The sequence below is a fragment of the Onychostruthus taczanowskii genome, unplaced genomic scaffold (assembly GCF_017590055.1).
Source record: "Onychostruthus taczanowskii isolate IOZ18803 unplaced genomic scaffold, ASM1759005v1 scaffold61, whole genome shotgun sequence".
Taxonomy (NCBI): domain Eukaryota; kingdom Metazoa; phylum Chordata; class Aves; order Passeriformes; family Passeridae; genus Onychostruthus; species Onychostruthus taczanowskii.
In genome coordinates this window covers 3,044,207-3,071,050 of record NW_024503790.1, presented here as the reverse complement: position 1 = coordinate 3,071,050, position 26,844 = coordinate 3,044,207, and the positions used below count along the sequence as shown (strand labels likewise).

At 46.8% G+C, this 26,844-nt stretch overlaps 1 protein-coding gene across 3 annotated transcripts in view; it reads left to right on the top strand.

Annotated features, from left to right (window-relative positions):
* CAMTA1 (calmodulin binding transcription activator 1) overlaps positions 1-26,844 on the top strand; it is a 239,247-nt gene that overhangs the window by 170,708 nt on the left and 41,695 nt on the right. For all 3 annotated transcript variants that reach the window (XM_041419802.1, XM_041419799.1, XM_041419798.1), the window contains 3 exons: positions 11,435-11,588; positions 22,200-22,340; positions 24,600-26,455. In XM_041419802.1, the coding sequence (XP_041275736.1) occupies positions 11,435-11,588; positions 22,200-22,340; positions 24,600-26,455 (2,151 nt within the window). The remainder of the gene's footprint in view (positions 1-11,434; positions 11,589-22,199; positions 22,341-24,599; positions 26,456-26,844) is intronic.

Below are 26,844 nucleotides of genomic sequence, written 5' to 3'. Positions count from 1 at the left end.
TATTTTCTATAATTTCAGCCTTTCAGAATAGGGAGCACTTTACAGACACAAAGCTCCAAGAGAGCTTTCATTTGCTGTTTTAGTCTTTTAGAAAGTACAATTATACAGGGAGGAAGTTCCTGCATTGCAAAAAAAGTTCAGATCAATTAAAACAATTTACTTCGTTGCTAATGATTCCAGACCATTTTAATTTATTGGTAAATAAGTGGCTTCAAAAGCATCTTCATTCAGTGAGTACACAGGGAAATGTTAATGGGTTCTTGGGTAAATTAGGTCTTGGTTTGGTCACAGGCTCTCCCTGCAAACCTTTCTGCGCAGGCTTGCCACACAGCCTGAGGAATTCCAGCTTTTAGAGGAAATGACAGCTTCTGATGGGTGTTCAGCATTCAGAGAAGCACAGGTAATGGGCTGGCACAGGCAGAGAGGACAAGCAGTGTTAACAAGGTGAGGTGTGTCCCTTCATGTGTGTAACACACCACTGGGTCTGTGCTGATGCTCAGCAGAGGTGAGACAGCAATTACTGGGCAGTTTTTATACTGGCCACAAATGTATTTTGCAGAACCTTTTGAATGTTCTTTCAAAATGGACCTTTTTTTAGCAGAACTTAACAGTGTTAAAAAACAGGACTTGGTGCTGTTTTTGTCAGGGTCTCACTTATCCTGTGGACAAGTTTGCTGCAGCTTCAATTTGCCTGCTTGGAAAATTGGCTGTCACATGCCAGGGACAGCCAGATCTGTCAAGCTCCACACAGTTTTCCTTTATTAGCTCTATTGGGTTTATTGCTTTTCGTATGCTCTGAGGGATGATGGTTGTTTAGTGACAAGAACCTGAAAAATCATTCAAGTTGACAATGCTTTTTAGATTTCATTTTTTCCTTGTGTCTCTATCTATAAAACAGAATGACTTGAGGACACGGTGAACATTGTGGGTAGTTTGCTCTGTTGCTGGGAACATGCCTTCAAGCTCTGGGCTCTGCTGTTGTCACCATCCCCACATCAACCAAGCTGCAGTTTGGGCATTTCACCTGTCCTGCTGCAGCTTCTGGTGTGGCAGGGATGGGCTTTGGTGTTCAGCAAGCAGGCTCTAATCTCCTTAGGCATGATGGTTGCTCCAGTCATTTCCAAATGGTGTGTGCAAGTTGGGATGAAAGATTTTTGTGATGTTTTCCAGGTTCTTGCAGTACTAAGCCAGCTGAAACATTTCTGACATAACACCAAAACATCAGAAAACTGGAGAAGAGAAGCATTCCAAACAGTGGTGATGGGGGATCTCCTCTGGCAGGGTGTTTCTGCCTAAAGAGGGGGATGCTGCATTCCTCAGAGAGTGTTTTCCCAGCACAGAGTTAAAAGGAGGCTCTGCAGGGAATCCCTGTGTTCACCCACGCTGGTTTTGTTGCCTGTTATCTCATTACACATTCCTTTACAGGTTCCTTAGTGCTCCCTGGTGTGGCAGGCAGGCAGCACAGAACATGTGAGGTGCCTGCTCCTCGGGGGTCCAGCAGGACATGCTCTCCCTCGTGCTTTCACATCACAGCATCTCCGCGCCCTGGGATGGGCAGTGCTGCTGCTCAGTGCCAGGGTTTGGGAATGGCATCACCAGAATGAGAGCAGAATCCCCCTGGCTGTTCCCTGCCCCATCTCTGGCTGTGAGCATGAGATGGGATGGCAGTGCTGGAGCCACTTCACAGGGCAGTGGGCACTGCTGCTCCTGGCAGACACAGGGAGAGTGTCCAGCCCTGCACAGGGCACCTGCACTTCTGGAGTGTGTCCTTCTGAGAGTGAGGAGGAATAATGTGGGGAATCCTGGTGCCTTGGATTCCTGCTGTAGCTGACGTTTCCTCGCTCTCTGCAGCTGTGGCAGGTGACGGAAATGCCTCTGATGGCAATAGAAATGTTCCTGATGAAGGGGAGAAGGCAGCTGCAGCTCCTGTGTCTGTGCCAAGATGAAAATCTTCATCGTTGAGTGGTTTGCAAAGGCACAACTGCAGTCACCTCAAATCATGCTGTTGCTGAGTGAGCACCAGCTCTCCATTCCAGCAGTATCAGAGAGAAGCAATCTGTGGCTGCATGAGTGAACTCACTCATCCCCAGCAACAAATAGGAGGCACCTGGGCAGGGTCTCTGACTCAAACAGTCTTTGCTGGAGGAATAAAAGGCAGAAAACCTGTGTGGAATATGTACAAAGGCTAAAATGTAGGTGGGCATGTAAGACTCTAAATATTCTGCTCAAAACTAGCCCTACCAGCAGTCATGTGTGGCACACTTAACAACAGACCCTCAGATCAATTCTCATGCTGTCTGATGAAGGTCCAAGCTGAAGAACAAAACCTGGTCTGTCCTTTGTTTGAAGGACAGCAAAAAAGGGTCTCCTCCATTCCTCTTCAATGTTCTGTGCAGACAGTAAAAACAAAAGGAAAAAGCAGTAAATTAGAAAATGCACAGAGCACTCTTGAGCCTGGATAGTGCAGAGTATTGCTGTTTCTGGGGTTTCAAGGACTCTTGTCACAAGCTGTTCGTTCCTCAATGTTACCTCTCTCTTAGATGCTTCTTGAGATGCATTGATGCCTAAGCTCAGAAACCCCTTTGATCTGTGCTTACTTTGCTGAGCATTTACCAACTTAAAAGTGCCCATGTTAAACTTTAATATTCCCATGTCTGGCACTGGATGTTCCAACTACTGCTGCTTTTTTGGGATGTCTCAGAAGATAGCAGTGTGTGTAGCTGGGTCAAGTAGCTGATGGGTGAAATGAGCAGCGACTGGCTGCGTGTAATAGTCTGCATCTGTTACTGAAATTCAGAAGTTTTCCTGCCATTTTGTAAGGCATGCAGTGTCATAGGCGTTGTGTGTTCTTTTCTCTTGCTGATGTGAATGTACACCACAGGCAGCAGCACTTAGTGTATAAAGTATCTGAGCTTCATAGTCACATTTGGCAAGTAGATTAAAAAAATAAAAAGGGGGAGGGAATTTCGGCATTTAACAGCAACTGCATTACTATTTGTTGTATTCTTCAGAAGGCATTGCCAGAACTTCACTCTTTTTCTTGGGGCATACTGTGAAATAAAAAGATGAGGGAGACTCTCCAGGAGAGATGCAGCCATGGAGTTACCAAAGAAATTGATAACTCTCGTGTGCCACATCTCCAAATGCTCTCCTGTTAAATTTGTGCTCACTACTTAAAAATCTAATTGGATGAAGTGTTGGCATCTGTCATCAGCTCAGCCTGAGCCCAAGGGCTAAACAAAGCTCACCTTTCTCTGCTTAAATGACACAGCTTTGGAGGTTATCAGGGCACTGTTCTGTGCTGGGAGATCGCCAGGCTGCTCCTGTGCAGGAGTCTGAGGCTGATGGATTGGGCTGAAGGCAGTTTGCTTTGCTGTAGCAACTTCTGCTCATCCCTGATAACATCTCCCTTAGCAGCCAGGTGGCTTGCTCTGACTTGGCAGTTTGAGGCAGGATGGGCTCACTGGCCAATTTACCATTCTTTGCTTTTAGTTTGCGAAAGAAAAACCTGATTTGGGGCAAAAAGGAGCCAGGAAAGAGTGAGTGCCCCTCCCTCGAGATCACAGTTGTGCTGGCACTGACCAGAGCTGTTTGTGCACCCTGAGAGTGCTTCTGTGCTTGCTCTGACATAGTCAAACAGAGAAACAAAAGCCATTTGTCAGCTCTTCCCTAGAGAAACCTGAATGCCTACACGGCCAGACAGGAGTCAGAGTCCTTGGAAAGGTCTGATAAGGAGATAATCCCACTCTTATCAGCAGGTCAGAGAAGCCTCTCTGAGCCACACAGCAGCACTGTTGGGGGTCACATTTCCTTTTAAGATTGCAAGGCATCCACGTGGGAGTCTGCACATGTATGTGAAGGATGCCCAGAGAGCTGGGCTGTCTGCAGCAGGAGTGCTGAGATGCTAATCCCTGTTTGTTATCCCATTGTATGCTGAGTGGGAGTGAAGAAGAAAGAAGGTTGTCTAGTAATCTTCTTCTTGCAGTTCAGAAGAAATTCAAGTCTGATACTGCCTTTTTGCTGTAGGATTTGATGTCTCCTGTTTAAAGTTCTGCCTCAGTTCCCAGCTGGCTGCTGTGGATCCCTTTCAGGACACCAGGGCTAGTGAGTCACAGCCAGCAGCTGTAGGGAGAGTGGAGGGAGGCATGTCCTTGATATGGCACTTTGGGGTGTCCCTGCTCTTCCTCTGGTGATGCTTTGCTTTTATGCATCTTTTGTTTGGACCCTCCACTTTGTGAGCTCTCATATGCAAGGCAAAAGAAAAGTTGGACTCCAAAAGGAGGAGAGCTTTGGATTCCCTGGCACTGGGGGGGTTACTCATGTTTGGAAGGGTTATCCAGGCACAACAAAACCTTCAGTGAATAACCTGTGTGCTGTATAGCAGTGTCATAAGGGTTTTGCCATAGGAACAAACGTGTTGCAAGACTATCAAAGGGAACATTATGAAAGTGTTTTGAAGGTTATTGATGTTATTCCTCTGGGAATTGTATTACCAGTCACTGATATCAAAAGTAACAAATTTATAGAAGCTATGAATGGTAGAGGCCTCTGAGCAAGAGCAAAGAATAAAAATAAAAAGGACTTGTTGGCTTGCCACGTACTGTATAGGCTGCATGGAACATTAAATAGCATTTATTTGCTGTTCCTTCAGGCAGGCATCAGGCTCACACGTGTCTCCTTTCCAGCACCTGCAGCCCCATGCCCCTACACCGTGTCTGTGCATTGAGAGGGCTGGGGCTGGAGAGCATGTGAGCACAGCTCAGCCCCTGGGATGCTGCTGGAGCTGCCATCACCTTCCAGCACTGCCCAAAGCTCCCTTCCTGGTGGGATGTGTGGGGCTGGGGGTCTGTGGCACCCTGGGAAGTGCTGCTCTGCTGCCTTGTGCAGCTGGACCAACTCTTGGGCACATCCTTAGTCCATGGTGCTGCTGTTGTGGGGAGTGTACTCGGGTGTGGGGGAAATCCTCTTCCAAATGATTTAAAATCATTTTTATATGTACAAAAGTAGCTTGGAGCTTGGTGAAGCTTTAGGAGCAGTGCTGAAGGACAGCATGTCTCTGTAGGGAAAGCTTATCACGAGCTCTCAGTACATTCTCCTGGGCTTTTCTTGTTTGGTATTTGGAAATGTCAGCTTTCTATTACTTGGTCCACCTACAACAATACCAATTAAAAAAGTAAGAAGTGGTGCATCTGCAGGTGCCCGTAGAACTGCTCTTAATTCACAGAAATGCATTAATATTTAACAGATAATAGTGTTATTGAGGTAAACTAGGCCATCAGCTTGAGAGAAAAACTTGCACCATCTTCATTCCAACTAGAATTGGAAGCATTCTGTTGATAGAAACTTTGAAAGCACTTGGTGAATGTCAGTGGAGCTTTGAAATTAAAATTTCTTCTTATTTCAGATCAACTATTATTGTATCTCTGGCTTGGGTGAGCTGGGAAAGGGCAGAAGCCACTTGGGGCATGATTTATAATGCTGGCATTTCTGGCCGGTGATGGGGATGGAAGTGTTCCAAGCTGAGCTCTGCCTGAGCTCGTTTGAAATGCAATGACAGAATTCCCATGTAAAGGTTGCAATAAAAACAGAAAGAGGGAGAAGAGATTCTGTACTTCAGAATGAAAAAAAAAATAAAGAGTCCTCACAAATGTCAGCTGAGGGATCTTTGGCTCACACTTCTGGGGGAAAACAGTCCAAATGCAGTAGCAAATCTTTTACAGAGCAGCAGCCTGCAAAGAGAGCAGCACTGTTACAGCATTTGCAGTACCTCAATATTTACATTTGTGTCTGTGATTTGTTGGGACTTTGCCTGTGTGTGCATGGGCAGCATGATTCCAAATATTATTTCAAAGTATTCCTGCAGCTGCAGGGCAGAGCTCTGCTCTACATCTTCAGTTTTGGTGGCTGGAAGGTTCCTCACTGATGCTTTGTTGGCAATCAAGCCTTTTCTTTGTGTTACTCTATAAAGAGCTGTATTTTGCTGTTAAATCCAGTAATCCTGATGTATAAATTGGGCTGTTTCAATTGGGAAATCTTTTGAGATGTTTTGAAAACAAGAAGCACAATTCAGGTGTAGGACACTGAAATATCTTGTAGCTTTGATGTTCTTCTCTGCACCACTTTCCTTGCAGAAGAAACTCCACTATTCTGGAAATGGTTGCAGTATACAGGTTTAACACAGGAAAACACAGAGGCACTGTGCAAAGTAAGTCCTCAAAGGTGGAGAACTGGAGTAGCAGAATATATTCAGTATGGCAAGAGATGTGTGTGCTATAATAAGCCTCATTTGTCAGGAAGAGTATCTCAGAGGAGTTCAAACCCAAAGAAACCTTTGCTTTGCCCTCAGCGCTATTGTTTGAAAATCCTCAAGGCTTTTGCAGAATGAATTGTAAAACTGCAGAGAGCAAGTGACAGGGAGGAGGAGGAGATGCCTTGGTGATTTCCACAGCAAATCTGTCTCCCTGTAGAGGCAGTCGGTGCTGCATGCAGCAGCTGGGTTAAAGCAGCTGCTGCTGCTGTTTCACACTTCTCCTGAGCGGGGGTGTGAAGAAGGAGTATCTCTGAGTAAGCTGAAGTAGGGCAGGTTGCTTTCTCTGAGTTTCCTCTACATGCTTTAATGATGGTTGTGTTTTTATACACAAGCAGGGGCATAGCTGCAGAAGGCTATTAACTGAATCAGCTGCTTCTGACCGACAGCTCAAAGCTATGAAAGTCTCAGGCTGGTCCTTCAATCCAGACAGTAAAAACCATGGGTTTGAAAAAGAGCCTTGAAAAAGAGCCTTGAAAAAGAGCCTTGCTCTGTGGGTGGCAGCCTGGAGCCCACCGTGGTTCTCAGAGATGGGAGGGAGCCAGGCTGTGCTGAGGGATGCTCTGCCATTGATGCCCTGCAGTACCAACACCAGAAGTGCTCCAGTTTCCTCAGACCTTCCCATGAAACCACTTCCATGGTCTCTGGGACAGTAAGCAGGACAGGAGACTTCCCTGCTGCATCTCCATCCCTGGGACCTCTGTGTCAGCAGCAAAGCTCCCTGCATGTTCCCAGATAAAGAAATGCAGTCCCAGCTCATGGCAGAATTATCTTGTCCCTGTCAGCTGCCTGTGTAAGTTAAAGCTTCCAGCTGGGAGAGGTGACACAGATGAAAAGAAATTTCCATTGTCCAGAAGAATAATACCTGTGTGAGAAAGAGAAGTGCCTTTTGTTTTATTTTGCTGCATGTTTCTGGTTGTGTAGCATCATCTTCCTGTTACACCTTTTACTAGCACTGGAGGTATTGCTATGAAAGATAAAAAACATCTCAGAAATCAATTTATTTTGGAACTTTGGAGGCCAGGAATTACTGCATGTTATTTCTCTGTGTCTTTCAAAGTGTACATTAAGTAAACATGATCCTCAGGAGTATTTAGAGGCAGCTCTTTCTATATAAAATACCTTCAAGTGTATCACATTTGATGATGTATTCGTGAGTGTTTGGTATTTGTTCTATATTAAGACTCTTTCTTTTCTGCTCACGCTGTTTAAATGCTGCCTGCTCTGTGTGCTGTGCCCTTACCAAGGTGTTGAAGAGGAACTGGGGAACACATTATAAAGTATACAGCCAGATGAAATCTTGATTCTCTTTAAAACAATTGCAGGAAATCTCATAATCTCCAAATATTTTTTTTACTTTCCAAGCCTTTCAATACTGCAGTACGTGGAGCTGTATTGTGCTGTAGCCAGTCTCTTGTCTCAAAAATTCTTGAACTTAAACAAAGAAAAAAACTCAAAAGAATTTGTGCTGAAAAACTGGGAAAATGACTCTGTGTCAGAGTTGTGGGCTGGCTGACCTTTTGAGACAAGCATTGTATCCACAGAGTATAAATCTTGAGACCCCAGCCATGGCTGGGATGTGGGGATGGTGGGGATGGCCACCACCCCAGAGGGGACCCAGAGCTCCTGTGCCCAGGCAAGGACAGTGACCAGTGGCACAAGATCCTGAGCAAATGTGTCAGGATTTAACTGCAGTTAAAACCACACATGCACCGGTGTCTCCCTGCCTGGCTGACTCCAAGCATCTTCTCTTCCTATGGAAGGGCCAGAAGTTCCAGCAGCCCTTTTGTCAGCTGGAGCCACAGGGGACAAGGTTAATTTGAGGTGCTGTGCTAGCTACAAGGGATTTTCCAGCAGAAGGAGTCCTGCTCTGCAGCACAACAACTGCTTCTGTGTCTGGCTCTGGGGTCCCACTCTCCTCCCTGTGCTCCAGTGCTTCAGCTCAGGTGCCAGGGCTGTGCTATGTCTCTGGTAATTGTCTCGTTCTCCCTAATTAAACATGCCCAGCTCTGGATAAATTAAGGCAGTAGGTTGTGTGCTCAAAGGCAGTGGATTTTTTTTTTTTCACAGTTAGTGTGGAAGATTAATATGTTCTAAGGCATCAGCCACCAGGTTGACTTCCATAGCATGACCTCAATTAGAAATTAGTTCAAGGATAAAGAAATTGCTGGGATTCAAACCAATAATCTGCCCAAAGCTAGCATTTGGTCTCTGAAAAAATTCCATTACTTCAGTGTCTGTGTTATGTATTTGTGCCTTTTTCTTCAGGTATCTCACATTTTGCTCTCAAACCTTTGAAAATCCAGAAAAAAAAAACATTCAGAAAGACACTGCTATAAGTAGTAGAAGATTCTGTCATCCATGTGTCTGGGAATAGTTTCATTCACTGGTTTGATTTTTAGATAACATACAGATGATACACAGGCACTCCCAGTACCTGTCCCTGAGTCACCTGTGGGTACTAAAGCATCATGTAATGGTAGCTCCTTAAAACCACAGAAAACTCTTTATATTAGCTTTTTATGGGACCTCTTTATATTAGCTTTTTTTTGGAGGTGATAATCTGTCAAATATGAATCCTGTCACCCCACAGCAATGGATGTGAATTATCTTCCCAGAAAGCTGAGATTTCCCTTTCAGCCTTTCAGATTGTTCCAGAAATACAAAGTAAACCTCATGAATGAATAGCTGCTGAAAAAGAAAAAACCTGTTCTAAATTTGGGGGTGAACAGGGAGGGAGTGGGGCACAGGAGCTGCCTGTGCATCCCAGGGCCATGCTCCCCTTCTCCCACCCTTCTGCTGGTTTCACCACGTGTGGGGCTTCACAGGTTTGAACAACAGAATTGACACAAATGTCCCCTGCCATCCAGGGCAGGTGGCTGAATTTGGGGGTAATTCCGTGGCTGAGATTAGATGCACTGATCTCTTCACACCTGAGGATGATTTACTTCCTTTCATCCTTCCAGCAGGGAGTACAAATGCAAAACTTTCAGCTCAGAGTTATTTTTCCAAAGAAAATTATCTTCAGCTGTGGTCATCGGTGATTTGGGAGCCCCTGCCAGTGAGATTTTGCCTTGAGCTGATTGCCTTGGCTGAGCAACTGAAGAGCAGCTGGAAGGTGGCCAGAAATGGCTTTTGATTTTTGCTTTTAAAAGAAAAAGAAATAGAAGAAGAGAACCGAACCAGCATGCTTTGGTAAGGCAGAAGGTTTTTGTGATTATTCTCCCTGAGAAGGGAGACTTCCCCTTGGAGGGGCCTGACTCTGGGAAGTGAAGAAGAAGCAAAAGGTGGTTGCTGAAATGAGAGTTTCCCCTGTGGATGAGCTGTTGTGGAGCTCTGGAGGAGCTGACCATGCCTTCACTCCAGCACTGGTCAGCCCTGTGCTGGCTGCCCACGGCCCCCACCTGCTGGAACTGTTCCAGTTTGGTGTTTCTGCTCCTCTGAAAAATCCCCACGTGGAGCAGGCTGGTGGAACAAACAATCCCTGTTTTAATCAGATAATTTCCATGGTGTGTGGTGGCAGCAGAGGAGACTGCCAGGCTACTCCAGCCACTGGGATGGAGGGCTGCAAGCACCATTATGTGCCTGAGTGCATCAGGGTCGTGGTCACCCCACACACAGTAGTGCTGGGTGCCACCCTGCCCCTGCCCTGGGCTGCTCTGGGGGCAGCTCCAGCGTGCTGGGCTTCAGTGCTGTGCTTTGCCCACCAGAATTTCCCTCCTCAGCTTTCCTTGGTGAAGGTGTTCCTGTCCTGCTCCAGCTCTCCCCTGGTTTCATGAGCAAGTGCTCCCATCAGCACAACCTGTGCAAGTGGATGAGTGGTTGTGTTCCCACTCCCCCTCGGAACAGGGCTCTAACAGCATTAACGAAACATTAGAGTTTTAATTACACCATTATCCTATTTATTTTTATAAATAATTCCAAAGCAGTCATTAAAGTTTGCGAACTTAGGAGTAAATGACTTAAGGGAAAGAAATCATCTCCTCAATCTTGTTATTATCTATTGAACAATCTCCCTGGGATGCTGTTGGGGAACTGGTAGAGTTGTTGATGCTGCTGTTAGGATGATTCATTTTCTCACAGGGTGGTAACAGAGCTCAGCTCCTGCCTCACGTGGTGGGACAGCACTGCAGGGCACCAGAGCAGGGTCTGTCCCTGCAGCCCTGGCAAGGGAGAGGGGAATGGGGTCAGCTGTGGGATCAGCTGTGGGGTCAGCTGCAGGATCAGCTGTGGGATCCACCTGCAGGATCTGCTCTGGGATCCACCTGTGGGATCAGCTGAGGGATCAGCTGTGGAATCCACCTGCAGGATCAGCTATGGGATCAGTTGCAGGATCTGCCGAGGATCAGGTTGCAGGATCAGCCTGTGGGATCAGCTGTGGGATCAGCTGTGGGATCCACCTGCAGGATCAGCTGTGGGATCAGTTGCAGGATCAGCCTGCGGGATCAGCTGTGGGATCAGCTGTGGGATCCACCTGCAGGATCTGCTGTGGGATCAGCTGCAGGATCAGCCTGCGGGAGCAGGCAGCTCTGTCCTCCTGCAGCTGACCTGCAAGGGCTTTTCCAGTCCCAACCCTCTGCAGTTTGCAAACATCTTCAAAAGAGAAGGAATTACAGGCTTGCCTGTAAAGAGCCCGTGTTTGGGGTGCTCTGTAACACTGTTTGTGAGCCTCCTCGGCTCCTGCCTCCTTTCTGTCACTGTATGGAGAGTGTGGCTGTTCCTGATGTTCTCAGGTGACTTTCTGTATATTCAAAAAAAGACTGATGTGGACCAGGACTGATGAAAGCATTGTCTCAAATGAACAAAAGGTCCTTTAAACCAAAGCATATTACCTGGTGTTCATCATCAGTGATGTTCATAGGAATATTCCAGGTATTTGGTGTTGCAAGGGTTGGAAAAGAGGTTCATGCTGAGCATACCAGTGGAGCAGGAGAGTTGCAAGCAGAGGGCCCTCAGGATGGGGGAAGCCATGTGCAAACTGTCAGCCACTCCTCTTTTAAAGGATTTGAGGAAATCTCATACAATCTGGGGTCTGCTCATGATGCTTGCTGCCCCAGTTTTAATTAGGAAGTAGATGCAGAGTGTGCTGGCCTCAGCAACATAACTCTTGCTCTGGTGTCCCTGCAGAACCCAGACATTGTGTTGGTGCACTACCTGAACGTGCCAGCCATCGAGGACTGCGGGAAACCGTGCGGCCCCATCCTGTGCTCCATAAACACCGACAAGAAGGAATGGGCAAAGTGGACAAAAGAGGAGCTCATCGGGCAGCTCAAACCAATGTGTGAGTATCTGGAGCTGGTTTTGCTTCTTTGCTGTGTATTTAGAGTCCAGTGTGTCTCACAGCCAACAACCATCCTGTGAAGGAATCATTTGTCCATCCAACTCAGCTTGCATCTGCACGCACTTTATTTCCAAAACTAAACAATTCTGGAAGGCATGGTATGAGAGCTGCCCAGACTGTCCCCAAAGAGATCTCCTCTGCACACTGGGGGAAAATTGCACCTATGTTCTTGCATGTTCTAGGGCTGTTTGTAGGCACCTGCTCACTTGCCAAGAGCCTGTGTGGTACGGGCAGGTGGATTCCCCCAAAGGCACTCCCTGTTTGGGTGGTCATTGTCAGGTGACAGTGGGGTGCTGTAGCTTACAGCCCCCATGGAACTGAGTGTGTTGAACTGAGCATCATTTCCTACAGTTTTGAACTTTGCAGCCTAAAGAGAAGGCTTCTTAGAGAAGGTGTGCAGAGTGATGAGGAAGTTTGCCCTCAGACAGGCAGTTCTTTGAACCCCTCTGCATCTGCCTTGTGTATAATATTTTCCGTTGCATCACAGTTATATTGTGTGTCTTCCCCTGGAGAGCACATTGCAATGTGCACATGAACATCTTTTTGCAATCAATGAAAAATCAGGCATAAAGTGGGCCCATAACCAAGAGAAAATCAACTGCAAAAGCCACAATACCAAATGTGAGTCAACAAATACCAGGTCTGCTTCTGTTCCTGCCCCCTGCCCCTGCCTGGATGCTGGTGTCATGCCCAGCCTCCTGTAATTAGAGGTCACAGCCATGGAGTGAATCCTGATGTGTGTCTGCCGTCCGTGAAAGATCAGCCTTGTGCTGACCACAGTGTTGGTAATCTGAGTTGCAGTCCTTTGTTGCATCCTGAACTCTGCAGGCCCCTGTATTCCTTTTCCGCACAAAGCTGAAGGGCAGAGGAGGAGAGAAAATTTGCCCCTGGGGCTGATAAACTAGACAGAAATCCAGGATGTTGGCATAGCTGAGACTGGACAAGTACCTTAGCATTAAACAGGAAAGGAAGCAGCAGCCTGTTAAAAAATCTGCAGTGCATCAAGAAAATTATGTGAAAACTACAACGAACTCGCCGTAAATTTAATAACACTTGGCTCTTTTATGTCTCAGGAGGGAAGAGTGAAATTCTGCGCAATTATTCAGAGTATATATGCATGTACACGTCTCTTTTTATGGGTACATATCCTGGGAAACACATCCTTAGAAATGTAGCTACAATAAAAGCTTTGTTTTCTGATCAGACCTAGAAAACAAAGAGGACACGGATAACCGTGTTTGGGGAACACAGAGGGGCACTGCTCGCCAAGAAGCCATCAGATTTGGTTCCAGTTTAGGGTGTGCCATGAAATTCTGGAGCCAAGCACATTAGTTTCATCACATTTTTGCATTAATCACATTCTTTCACAGACTTCACAGTTTGATTGCCTGATGTTTCCAAATTTCTCTGCCCTAAAGCAGATTTGTCAATGGCTTAATCAAAGTGTTGTGCATGGTGTCGCTGGTGCAGTGACAGCCTCACCCTTTTACCTGCTCTGTTTTGGGGTTTGTTGTGTTTTATTCCTCTGGGCTTGGAAGCTGTGTGGGGGTTTTGTTGATTATTTTGTATTCTTGGTTGCTGTTTTCCATGAGAATTTCTCATTTAAGGCACGTTAGTGGTAATTGCAGCCAGGGTGTGTGCAGAGGTGCAAGGCCTCTGTACCTGCAGGTAGGTTCCCATTTCAGACCACTGATGTCATTCAGGATTAAGGGAGAGAAGCTGATACTGATTCTTTGGGGAAAATGCTTCCTCCTGGTCAGAGGTTGGTGGCAGTGTCCAGCTCTTGACTCACTGACAAGTGCTGTTTAAGTCCTACTCAGCCTGGGCTGAAGTCAGGTGTTAAAGCTGTTGACCTCTGTCAGGTATTAAAGCTTTTCTGTCAGAATGGAGGGTAGCAGACAGTCAGTGTGGGAGAATGTTCTCTTGGCCTGCAGAACTAAGAGCAATGTGGCAGATGGCTGGCAGGGTGAGCAGCATCAGTCCTGGAGTCCAAGCTAGACAAATACATCAAACTGTTTTTCCTGAAATGCAGAGAGACCCTGGCTGGGATGATCAGGGAGTTTGTTTACATTTCTTGCATCCATAATTTGCTCAGCTCCCTTTTCCTTCCCTGCTGCATCATCCCAAAGTCAGTCCAGGCTTCAGCAAGTGTGCAGCAGCCTCAGGCACCAGCCCCTGGTGCCAGCCTTGTCACTCCCCTGAGCAGAGCAGGGTGCTGAAGTCTGAGATTACTTCTGCCCTGCTCCTGAGGGACACTGCTGAACCCAGAGAGAGCTTCTTGGCTGGCTGCAGGGGTGGTGCTTGCTCATCCTGTCACCGTGCTTGCACTGCTGATTATGGATTAAAACCCCACCTTTATGGAGTGGCCATAGAGCTCTGAGAGCTTTGTGGAAAGAGCATTAACTTGTTCTAACATAGCTGTGTGAACTAATTAAGAGACTGAAATGAACCCATCTGAACATCCATGAAAGGTAAATGCTGCAGATGCTCTAAGGATTTGAGGTTTTCTCAACACCTCCAGCTGCGTTGAGACTGTAAATAATTAATTAATCAGCCTGACTTCAGCTTTCGTGGCTTTGGAGTTGTAATCTATTTGTCAACTGCCTTCACACTGTCCATGACCCCCTGACTGCCTTCTCTGGACCAGCACTGTTGGCTTGTCAGACCTCAACCTGGCAGTCCTCAAGACTGAAGCATGTGAGCCTGGAAGGCCTCTTACACATTCCTGACCTCCCACAGGATGATTCCTTTCTCCTTGCAGGCTTGGAGAGGAGGCCCCTTGTCTCAGAGTGTCAGCAAGGTCAGGGAGCCCAGGGAAGGCTGTGACACCTCCACTGATGCCAGAGCTGGGATAATCCAGCTGTTGGGAGCAGCTCAGCTGGGTGTCTCAAGTAAAAGGGTTGTCGTGTGTGTGTGTGTTGCTTTGGTATGAATGCAGCTTTTGGGTACATTTGTGTAAAGTAAATAGCTATAATCCATGAAAATTCTGCAGGAATGTGGTCCGAGACACCTGTAAGTCATTTCAGGATGCCTGGTGTGAAGAATGAGTCTCAATTTGGCATAACTTTCAATTTCCTCCCCCCCTTGTGCCCCATTACAGTCTTGCTTTGAGATTTCTCTGAATAGATTAGCAGATGTCCTTAGAGGCATCTGGTGGTAAAAGCAAATTCAGTGGCAGAATCCATCACAGCAGAATTCTGTATATAAACTCCATATGATCAGCAAATTGTGGGCCAGCTCATGTTGGGGGTTTCTCCAAATCATCCCCTTTTGGCTCTCTCATCCTTCAGCTGGCAAAGTATGACTTAAAAGCTCACAGCTGGTGCTACGTTGCAATCCTTGTTCCAGGTCCACTATAATTAAGAGCTATCTTCCTTTCAGAGGAAAAGCTTTTTGCATTTCCCTGCTGCATAGGAACTGAGGGCTCCTGTTTGTGCTGCCTGCACGCAGCCACAGCTGGGCAAGCTGGAAATTCCATGTGTGCTCATCAGTCAAGGCTGCTCTTGCCTTTTCCCAGAGTCCCTAATTCTGTGTCAGTGAAGCCACCAGGCCTCCTGGAGGTGACCTCAACCTGCATCCCTGCGTTGTCATCACTGGAGAAGGCATCAAACGCCTGTAGCTCAGAACAAAACTCAGCAGCAATTGGAATTAATGCAGTTTGAAGAACTGAGTTGTTGGGAGTTTTACCTTGGCTTGAATTTATATTCAATTTCAGTAACTCTATTTAAGGGTTGGGGTTATATTTCATCTTAAAAGATCATTTGTACAAAAATGCTACATGGGATGAATTTCACAATTCCCCAAGCAGTTTGTTTGAGCTCCAAAGTACCACCCTCAATGGAAACTGAAGCTTGCCAGCTTAGCTCAGCTGACCACATAGAAAGCATTGTGCATTCTTTAAAAAAACATTGGGTTCAGTAATGCTGACATCCAGTTTTACTGCAACAGTCTGAGTTTTTATTAAAAAGAGAACATGATAGAAGGTGCTAGATAGGTTCTTACATCCACCCACCCCTTGGACTTTGAGTACCCCTGCTCACATTGTCTGTGTGGCCAGCATCAGCCTCCTGCTCATCAGCCTCCTGCTCAGCTTCTCATCTTCCTCCAGCCCCTTCACTCCTGCAGGTGTGCAGCTCATGCAGGAATACACTTTTCCTCTCCCTCTGAGATCTGCAGTGGCCTTTATGTCCCCAGAGGAAGCTTGATCCCTCCCGTGCCTACATGGGCCACTCTGTAGGGAAACAGTTTCACTTGTGCTCGAGTTTCACCTACCATAGACAGTCCCACTTTGCCGAAAGAACAAAATTAGGAACTGTGTTTCAGCTGGTGCCTTTCAGCTGCGTTTGGGGACACCAAAGTGAAATAATCCCACTGAGTGCTGGCAGCAGTCCGGTAGGAACCCACCATTAGCAGAAATGGAAACTAACTTGAGGAAACCTAAACCAAATAGTTTCCTGTCCCCTAAAACTTGGGCGTTAAACCAGATGCAGCAATTGCTGAAAAAGTTTTTCATGGAAAGAGTGACAAAGTTCTGGAATGGCTGCCCAGGGAGGTGGTGCAGTCACCATCCCTGGGTGTGTTTAACAAAGCCTGGATGTGGCACTGGGTGCCAGGGTTTAGCTGAGGTGTCAGGAACAGGTTGGACTCCATGGTCTTGAAGGTCTCTTCCAACCCAGTGATTCTGTGATTCTCTGAGGAGGCTACAGGCACGCCAGCCTTTGTTTCCTGTTCTTCCTTAGCATTTTATCTCCTCTGTTAACACTTGGCAGACTGGCAGTGACTGGCAGTCTCAGTCCTAGGGCATCTGCAAAGGTGTCAGTCCAAATCTTCATGGCAGTGCCACGGAGATGTGGCCTGGGGAAGGATGGCTGGGAGCCTTGGGAAAGGATCAAAGCCCTCTATGAGGAATTTTTTTCCCCCAAATACGCCAAGCAAGATTCTTACTAAAAAAAAAAACAAAACAAAAACAAAAAACAAAACAAAAAACCAAACAAAATTGGAATTTTTTTTTTTTTTAATTTACTCTAGAGAAATGGGGAGGCCTTGCTGGGCTTCGTATGGGTCTGGGACCCCGGGACACGTGGTCCTGCATCTGGTGCTGATCCCGGCCCTTATCCCAGTCCCGATCCCGGCCCTTATCCCGGTCCCGGTGCTGATCCCGGTCCCGGTGCTGATCCCGGCCCTTATCCCGGTCCCAGTGCTGATCCCGGCCCTTATCCCGGTCCCAGTGCTGATCCCGGCCCTTATCCCCGTCCCGGTCCCAGTCCCGGTGCTGATCCCGGCCCTTATCCCGGTCCCGGTCCTGATCCCGGCCCTTATCCCCGTCCCGGTCCCGGTCCCAGTGCTGATCCCGGCCCTTATCCCCGTCCCGGTCCCGGTCCCGGTGCTGATCCCGGCCCTTATCCCGGTCCCAGTGCTGATCCCGGCCCTTATCCCCGTCCCGGTCCCGGTCCCGGTGCTGATCCCGGCCCTTATCCCGGTCCCAGTGCTGATCCCGGCCCTTATCCCGGTCCCGGTCCTGATCCCGGCCCTTATCCCCGTCCCGGTCCCAGTCCCGGTGCTGATCCCGGCCCTTATCCCCGTCCCGGTCCCGGTCCCGGTGCTGATCCCGGCCCTTATCCCGGTCCCGGTGCTGATCCCGGCCCTTATCCCGGTCCCGATCCCGGCCCTTATCCCGGTCCCGGTGCTGATCCCGGCCCTTATCCCGGTCCCGGTGCTGATCCCGGCCCTTATCCCGTTCCTTATCCGCTGGCGCCACCTGGCGGCCGCCGGGCGCCTCTCCCGCCGCTCCTGGCAGCAGCAGGAGGAGGAGGAGGAGGAGGAGGAGGAGGAGGATGGTGATGGTGCCCTTGAGCCGCAGCCGGCGGAGGGCGAGGACCACACAGGCCGAGCGGCAGAAGTGGCTGCCTCTCTGCTGCTCCGCGTGCGAGCAGCCTCGGACACACGGGCTGCAAACGCGCCGGGGGCTGCGCCCAGCGGCTTCCCAAGAGTCCTGTCCGCTCCTGCTGGCCCCATCCGAGGGACGCTGGGCAGCAGGTCTGCCCAGCCCCTGTGAGCATCCCACCGCGTCTTTCAGGGAAAAGTGTTGTTTTGGAAGGCAGACATGTCTTTAAAGAGCAGCTCCGAGCAAAAGGCGCCTGTGAGTCCGTGCAGGACATTAGCATTCAGGGGGTGGCACTGCTGTCCCCAGCAGTGAGGCTCAGGTAAACCCGTCCTTCACAACCAGTAACGAGTGGAAATGGAAGGCTGGAAAATCAAAGCTAAACTGTGTGTGGGCGTCTGGGTACGAAAGGATAAAGCTAATGGAAATATCCTTCAGCCAAACTGAGAAATCAGATCAGGGCCTTTACTTGTGTCAACAGAAAGGCAGTGGAAATGGAAGGGGCAAGGCTGCCATTTCCAATTGACCATCGCCATGGAAACACCTCTGGGTGTCAGGCCTGGAGGAGCGGGATGTGGGCACAAGGCAGGATGGGCAGCTGGACAAAGGACCCGCTCACGCTCCCAGCAGCACTTTGGGGATTTTTAAAGCACTTTGTGTGGGTCAGGAGGGGCTGAGGGCAAGACTTCTGACACCAGGGCTTGCAGCAGGCTGTCGAGATACGTCGGGAGGCAGAGGCAAACAGAAAACTAACCTTGATGGTTCTAGGTATTCCAGCTCTATCAGTCCATCCAACATACCAATTTCATGGGGGAGATCTCATTGTTGTTACTGAAGTGACAAAAGACTCACCAAATTGGGGCAGAGGAGCCACATGGAGGATATGGGGAATGGCTTCATAATGTTCTGTACATGTACATGTATGTGTCAGCTGTGTTCTGGGGAGGTGGTATGGAAGAGCAACGTCTTTGGAATAAAACCAGGAATTGTAAAATGCTTGAAGTGGCAAAGAGAAATGTCTAAGAGGATTCAGAAAGGGTGAAGTGATCGGATTTAAATGTGGGAGGGTACTTTAGGGACAAGTTTTGCTTAGGGTAGAGAAACCACAGGGAGAGAAACAGGGAAACATCTGTTGATGGTGTTGGGTCTGGAGTGATGATGAGACAGTAAGGTAGAGTTCAGGTGACGGGGAGGAGGAAGATATCTGCAAGACAGCAGGACTGCAGGCCTGGAAATTGTGAAGGACTGAGTACCAGCAGCAGCAGCAGAAGGCAGAAATAGCCAAGGTGGTGTAAGAAACTTTGCACACAGAAACATATAAGAATCATATGTTTCTGTGTGCAAGTTTCCCTTGGATTCTGAGCAGCCTTTTTTTTGGTAATTCAGATCATCTTTCGTTCCTTTGCTCATGGTGGTCACGGTCCTGGCAGTGCTAATGAACAGGAGCTGCTGGGCACTATCAGAAGGTCATTTTTATTGCCTTTTCTTCAAAAAGGAAGAAAGACAAAAAAGGTGAGAGCCCAAGTTTGTAAAAGAAGATTGCAGCAGCGTTAGCACTCTGAGTTGTGGACCTTCCCCAGCCTCACTTCTCTGCTTTGAGCACCCAGTGCAGCACCAGTAACTCTGCCTGGCTGTGCTGCCTGGTGCTGCAGGCGCTGTGCACAGGGTGTGTGGCAGGAGTAATGTGTTGCTGCTGTAATGCAGCAGCTTTTAGGACCCCCCCCCGTCCCAATGCCATCACTGAAAAGGGAAGAGCTGAAGCAATTCACAGCTTTCATTTTAAATTATCAAGAAATGCAGTAGAAGTCTGAACGGGAATCTGGATTAAAATCCTTTCCAGAATTTCTGCTAAGCTTTAGACTTTTTTTTTTTCCCCTTTTGTGTTCCTATATTATGGCTATATTTAATCAAACATAGTTCTACAGTGGTTTCACTTCTTGAACCACTAAGAAGCAGGAAGAGTATGTGTGTATGCTTTTTATTAGCCTTCCTTTCATAATGCACTTTCTTCCCTATAGAAATCTCCTTTCCTGCTGATTCATTATGTGTCAGGAAGCCAAGCGTGACATGTTAAAAGCCATCTTGATAGTGTTTGGTATTCAGTACTAACAATTCACCAGGCACAGGAGTCTTTCTTTAAAAGAGGGAGGAAGAAAATCTGCATATTGGATGTGCCAAGATAGTGGATAATTTGCATTAAGCATCCAGACATTCTTTTTTTGCAATCTGTCACCCTTCACTGGCTTTTTATTTTATAACCTTCATAGCATATGGGGAACATAAGTACCAAAAAAAAAGTGGCACCACGTGGACAGAAGCTGGAGCCCTTTGGGATCAGCTGGAGCAAGGCTAGAGAAGGACCTTTCCTCAGTAGCAATTGATCCTCAATGGGACTTTGCTATGCTGGAAGGACCTGAAAATAATAGGCATGGTTCTCTAAGTACCCAGCTATAAAGCTGTCCATTATGCCTTAGTTTCTAGCTCACAGCTTGATTCAGACTTAAGAACCATTATCATGAATACACAAACCAGAGCTGTGATTCACTTCCCAAACTTGCCCCCTTGATGCTCTGCTCATCCCAGGATTTAGCAGCAGTAGGGAGCAGTGCTGCCATCCTGCTGTAAAACAGACTTTTTGTACCCAGGCACACGGACACCAGCTCATTTCTTCAGCAAAGTATTTCTGAAGCAACCAGAAATTACCTAATGCAAAGTTTCTCAATAATAATTGCAGTTCAGTAACTTTGTGTTGTATAGCTGAAAGCGTCCAAAATAGTTGACTGCATTCTGATCTCACTGACGATGTATTTTTTGTAAAATTGCTATTTGTACATCACTTATTAGACATAATATCACTGGTGACAGAACAATGTATCAATAATAAAATGAATGTGAGCAGAGGTAGTGAAGTGGCAAGCGTGTCTAACTTAGATGTAATAACAGAGACTGAGTGTTAAGAGGAAATCCAAAACTGTGAATATACTAGGAAGCAAAATCTGTTGGGCACAATAACAATAAATGTGGTCATCAAACAAACATAGAGGGACTTATTGCAAAACTATCTGCAGCACTTTAAATAGTGATATGGGGAAGAATCCTCGTAAACCTGATTTACAGTATTTCTGCAGGTTATCCAGCCTGGCCAATAGCAATGTGAATTCTGCAGTATAGAACTAGACCAAGATGAGATGCTGTTAGGCAAAATGACATTAGTGGGTGAGGAGGCAATACAGCAACAGGTAACAAAAAAGCAATAAAACTGCTTCACAGAGCAGATCCAGGAGCTCTGTTCCACCAGCTGCGTGTGACACACTCAGTGAGCAGCATCAGAGAGAAGAACAGAAGACTGTTCTCAGGATATGCTGCCCCTGTGACCACAGTCATTAGATGTCACAAACATCCCTCCATTTGCTTCTGATCTCCTGGCATGGTGCTGCTTTTGGCTTGTGCCCCAGCCTGTGGCTGTACAGGAGCATCAGCCCAGCCTGCTGTTGCCAGGATTTCCCCCCTTCACATCAGGGACCTTCACCAAGCAGGGATCTGTGGCTTTACTACAAAGCCTAAGTCCATGGGACTTTCAGCTTTGATTTTGTGTAGTCTGGTTTAAGGATTTTAGAACACAACATGCAAGGAACGTGCCTTGACAGACTATGGCAAAGACTCTGCTGAAAGAAGCTGCCAGACATGAGGACACCTTGGAAATTATGTTGTCACTTATCAGCACTTTCCAAAATCTGCACATGAGCTGTGGTGCATTTAAAGGATAAATAAATAATATGCACATATAAATTGCTCAGAGAGACATTAAAAGAGACAGAAGATGCTTTGAGTCAGTTATTATGGATAAAATATTTTATAAGTGCCATTTCCATTGTAAGTCAGATTGCAAATATCACTGTTATAGGAAATTCTTCAACTAAAATATTCTGAGAGGGAGTCTTTATTCAAATCATGTATCTGCATGCAGTCTAGCATTCTTATTTAAATAGTTAACAGGCCCAGAGACTTCCCAAGAAAAGAGCTTCAGTTTGCAACCTGTTCTGTAACATCACCCACCTGTCCGTTTTCCCAAATCACTAAAAGGTCATCCAAGTCTGAAGAGGAACTCACACAGTGTCTGTTAGTCACTCCCAAAAAATGAATCAGCCTTCACTGCTGCCACCCAGGATCTGACAATGAAGACCTGGCAGAAGGTTTGCATTTGCTGTTACTCTGGTGTACTTTTGGCTGCTGATTTTACTACAAGGCTGATTTTGTTTTTATATTAGACAGAAAAAGATTCCAAAACGCTCTTGGGATTATACTGCTTTACTTCAATGGAACCAAGTCTTTTGTTGGTTTTGGGCTTTCAGTGAAGGTTGCTGGTACTACAGAGAGTTGTTGCAGGTGCAGAGTTCCTGTTAGCAGCAGACTGAAATAGAGCCAGGTACTCTGCTGAGGAGTTTTTCCTCTATATATACCTAACTCAGGAATTGCCTTTGGAAGCCTGTTGATACCAAGGAGCAGAGAATAGTAAACCAATATTCATTACTGTTGCTTCTTATAGGTCTCCTTTCAGTTCTGACAGAAAGCAGTAGGACTGGATTTTTGCTGGTAATTTGGAGTGACTTTTGATGGTTTTGGCATGATTTTGCAGTTTCTGATGGGAAATTTTACTGCTGTCTTTGCAGTTCATGGCATCAAGTGGACATGCAGCAATGGCAACAGCAGTTCAGGGTTCTCAGTGGAGCAGCTCGTGCAGCAGATCCTTGACAGCCACCAGACCAAGCCCCAGCCTCGGACACACAACTGTCTCTGCACTGGTACCTTGGGTGAGTACCTTGGGAGGGCACAGAGTGACTCAGCTTCATCCAGTCTGGGAGCAAGGCTTTTAGTACTGAGGTGATAAAAATGCTGTCTCGTGAAACACTGGGACACAATGGACTCAAGAGCTGACAGGAGAAGTCTTGAGCATAAAAAGATGCAGCTGGAACTTCTGGGGAAAATGTCAGTGTTTTCTAATAAACGCAGTCCATACATGAGCTGCTCAAAAAGGTACATTCTCTTCTACATGTGCAAAACTCTGTTACCAAAGCCTCAAAATCTAATGTTCTTCCAGCTTCACCCTCTGAATTCCTTGCCCTGCAGCTCACTTTTTTGGAAAAGAGTTCAGGTGGTAAATTGCAAGGTATCACTGAGATAAGACAGGTCTTATTTAGGTATCATGAAAATACAGATCTCTTTCTTGTTAAAGGAGATGACCTTGTTTTGGATGACACTACAGCAGCAAGAAACAGCATCCTTGGTGTTAGCATTTCCCACAGACAGTGGAAAGCTAAGTGATTCACTTTCCAACTCATCTGCTCCTTTCTAGCACTTTGGTCAAATAAAGTATATGACACATTAACTAGTCTTTAGCAAAGCTTAGAAAGGAAAGTTGTCAGTGCTTCAAAGGGTTATTTTTTTCTTCTTTTCTTGAGCAGTTGTATTATACAATCAAGACTTAAATAAGAATGATGACCTCTGAAATACCTGAGTTTGGATTAAAATTCACCCTTAAGGCTCAGCATTTGATCCAGGCTTGCAGATCTGAACATGAATCCTTTTATTCTTCCCTTTGATGTTTTGTCTTGTGCTAAGTCTGCTCAGTGCTTTTTAACACAACAGTATTGCTTTGTTTTGTAACTGGCTTGCACATTGACACCCACATTCCCAATCCCTTACTGTCATCCACAAATACAGCAGCATGAAAGTCTTTCCCTTGTTCCTGTTCATTTCTATACCTAGGAGAATAGAGAGATTTAATATTGTATTTAGTCTCAAAAGCACTGTCTTGAACTACTTTAAGTGACCTCATTCAAATCTTGAACACATAATAGAGAAGTTCCTCTTCAAGGGCAAGCAACAAAAGATTCAGCAAATTGTGGTGGCTACAAAAATGTTTTATGTTGCCCAGAAGATGGCATTTATAATTGTAGTCATGAGCTATAGTGATGAGGCTTCTTCCCCCTTCAGTCATTCTACAGTTCTGTAATTAATGTTGTTACCTCATGCCAGGGAAAATTAATCAATTAAGGAAAGAAACAATCAAAAATTCATGGGCTGTTGTTCTTTAAACAGCAAAAGCAGTCCCTGCACCAGAGTTTGTGACTAAGGTGCCTTTAAGACAGAATTGTTTACTTCATCCTGCCTGATTACAAGCTCTCAGGAATGCAGGTGATGTTACCTTTACAGACCAGTAATGTGCTGGCTGGTTTAATTCGTGGAGAATTTTCTTCTGGTGGCCCTTGCTTGAACATTCTTCAGCAGCTCCCGTGCTGGCTGTGTGCTCTGTGTGCTCCTCTCAGAATTCGGGGTGTCTGTCAGCACAGGAATGGCTGAGAGTCAGACAAACACATCACCAGCCTTTTGGGAGAGCGAGAATGCTTTGTATGGCTAATGGGTTACTTCTTTAATAATTTGACTGGCAACTGTAAGACACAGTGATGACACAATGATGTGGACTACAGTCTAGGCAGCAGGGTGATGCCAGGAACAGGGGCATGATGTGGCATCAGTCACCTCCAGTTTACTGCTCAGCATCCATGCCCCAAGAGTGGCTGTCAAACTTCCCAGCCCCACCTGAGCATCCGTGCTCCAGGGGCTGAGGACTTGTCCATGGGGCAGAGGGAACAGGGCCCTGTGCCACAGCTGACAGCAGCAGCACTTGCTCTGCAGACTTTGCACTGAGATTAGGCACATTTAAATAACTCTGAAACTTGTCACAGATGCCAATTCCCCTTTGATTGGGGCAGGGAGGAAGGGGGCAGGTGCTACATGGGGTGAGGGTAGGGGTCCCTATGTGCTTGCTGTGAGGTTGCTGTTATTCCATGCAGTGGATCTGTACATTAGACAGGACCTGTACTTCTAGCACTGATGAGAAATTTGTTTTATTTCCAAGATCTCTGCTGCTCTCTCATGTGTGTACTCAGTTACTGTCTAACATGTATGCACAAGCATAGCTGTCCCTTGCTACAGGCACGAGATACACAACTAGCATTGATCTAATTTTGTATTTACTGAACAGCAAATACTGTTGTTTTCTGGCACAGGGGCAGGAAGCAGTGTGCATCACAAGTGTAACAGTGCCAAACACCGCATCATATCACCAAAGGTTGAACCAAGGACAGGTGGGTACAGCACTCATTCAGAGGTACAAAATAACGATGTCTCTGAAGGCAAGAACGAGCACAGTCATGGCAAGGCCTCCAGCCGAGAGAAGAGGAACGGCAAAGTGGCGAAACCAGTGTTGCTCCATCAAAACAGCACTGAGGTTTCTTCCACCAACCAGGTGGAAGTCCCTGACACAACCCAGAATTCTCCTGTGTCCATCAGCAGTGGGTTAAACAGCGACCCAGATATGGCAGATAGCCCAGCTGTCACTGGTGTGTCCAGTATGGCTGTAGCGTCAGTTATGGGAAGTTTGTCACAAAGTGCCACCGTGTTTATGTCAGAAGTCACCAGTGAAGCTGTGTACACGATGTCACCCACATCTGGCCCAAATCAGCACCTTCTGTCCTCAGATGCAGCTGCACAAGGACTGGTACTTGCTGTGAGTTCAGATGGACACAAGTTTGCTTTTCCAACAACTGGCAGTTCAGAGAGCTTGTCGATGCTACCCAGCACTGTCTCTGAGGAACTTGTGCTCTCCACAACTTTAGAAGGAAATAGGAAAATTCCAGAAACCACCATGAATTTTGACCCAGACTGTTTTCTTAACAATCCCAAGCAAGGGCAGACGTATGGTGGAGGAGGTATGAAAAGTGACAGCATCAATACCAACATAAGGCAGTCACCCACAACAGAACGTAGCTTCAACTTCAATACAACCCTCACAAAAGAAATTAAAACTGAGGACACATCTTTTGAACAACAGATGTCCAAAGAAGCATTTTCCTCCACTTCTGCATCTAACACTCTCACACTCAGTACTGGTTCAGGTTTACTTCCATCTGGAGGAGGTCTGAGCCCAAGTACCACCCTGGAGCAGATGGACTTCAGTGCCATTGACTCCAACAAGGACTATTCTTCCAGCTTCAATCAGACCGTCCAGAGCCCTCACGTCCATCAGACCCCTTCCCCCAGCTTCTTTCTGCAGGATGCCAGCAAACCTCTTCCCCTTGAACAAAACACTCACAACAATTTGAATGACACAGGTAGCTCATTTGTGAACACGTTAGGAATCTCCAATGTGAAAACAGAGTCCTCGTCCCAAACCACGTCCAACTGTAACGGCACAGTGGAAACCAGAATAGAGTCCACCTCTTCTCTCCAGCTCATGCAGTTCCAAGCAAACTTCCAGGCTATGACTGCAGAAGCTGAAGTTCCCATGGAGACCTCCCAGCAGGCAGAAGGAAATGAAAATCTACTTAAATCAGGGGATCTTCAAGCCTGCAACACAGAACACTACTTGCAGCCTGAGGCCAACGGGGGTATCAGGAATGGAAACAACCTCCCTATTCTCCAAGGAAACATGGTACAAGGACTCTATCCTGTGGCCCATCCCAGCTTAAATAACTCCTCCAACATGGAGCTTAACTTAGACCACTTTGACATCTCCTTCAGCAACCAGTTTTCTGATCTAATTAACGATTTCATATCGGTAGAAGGTGGGAGCAATGCTCTGTACGGACACCAGCTGGTGTCAGGTGACAGTGCTGGACTGTCTCAGCCTGAAGACAGTAACAGAGCGACGTACAACCAGGCCGAGATGTGCATTCCTTGCTGCAGCCCTCAGCAAGCCAACATGCAGCTCAGCAGCACGGAGAACGGAGCCAGCACCATGGCGTACATGCACGTGGCTGAGGTGGTCTCGGCAGCTGCGGCACAAGGCACGCTGGGGTTGCTGCAGCAGAGTGGGCGCTTGTTCATGGTGACAGATTATTCACCAGAATGGTCTTACCCTGAGGTAAGTCCAGGGCTTTTACTCACTCATGTTTACTGCTTTATCTTGCGTTGCTTTGTTAATAAGGGAACTGTTTTGTTAAAGCTTTGAAAAGGCCTTTTAAAATATTTCTCTCCAAGTCAGAGCATTCAAGGCCGCTTGCATGTCTGAGGTGTACTTTTAATTAAGCGCTTCATTATCCTGACAGGGCCCTTTCTTCACTTAGGAAGCATCTGAACAGAAAGGTATTGTTTCATTGAAATCCAAGTCTTCTCCACATGATGGCTTCGTGGTGCTACCTAGGCCCAGTAGAGCAGTAGTATTTGCAAACTGGAGCTGTTCCTTACATTTGTCACTGATGTTCCCAGGAGAATAATTCAAGGCCTGAACAGTCTTAATGAGTTCAGCCTTTC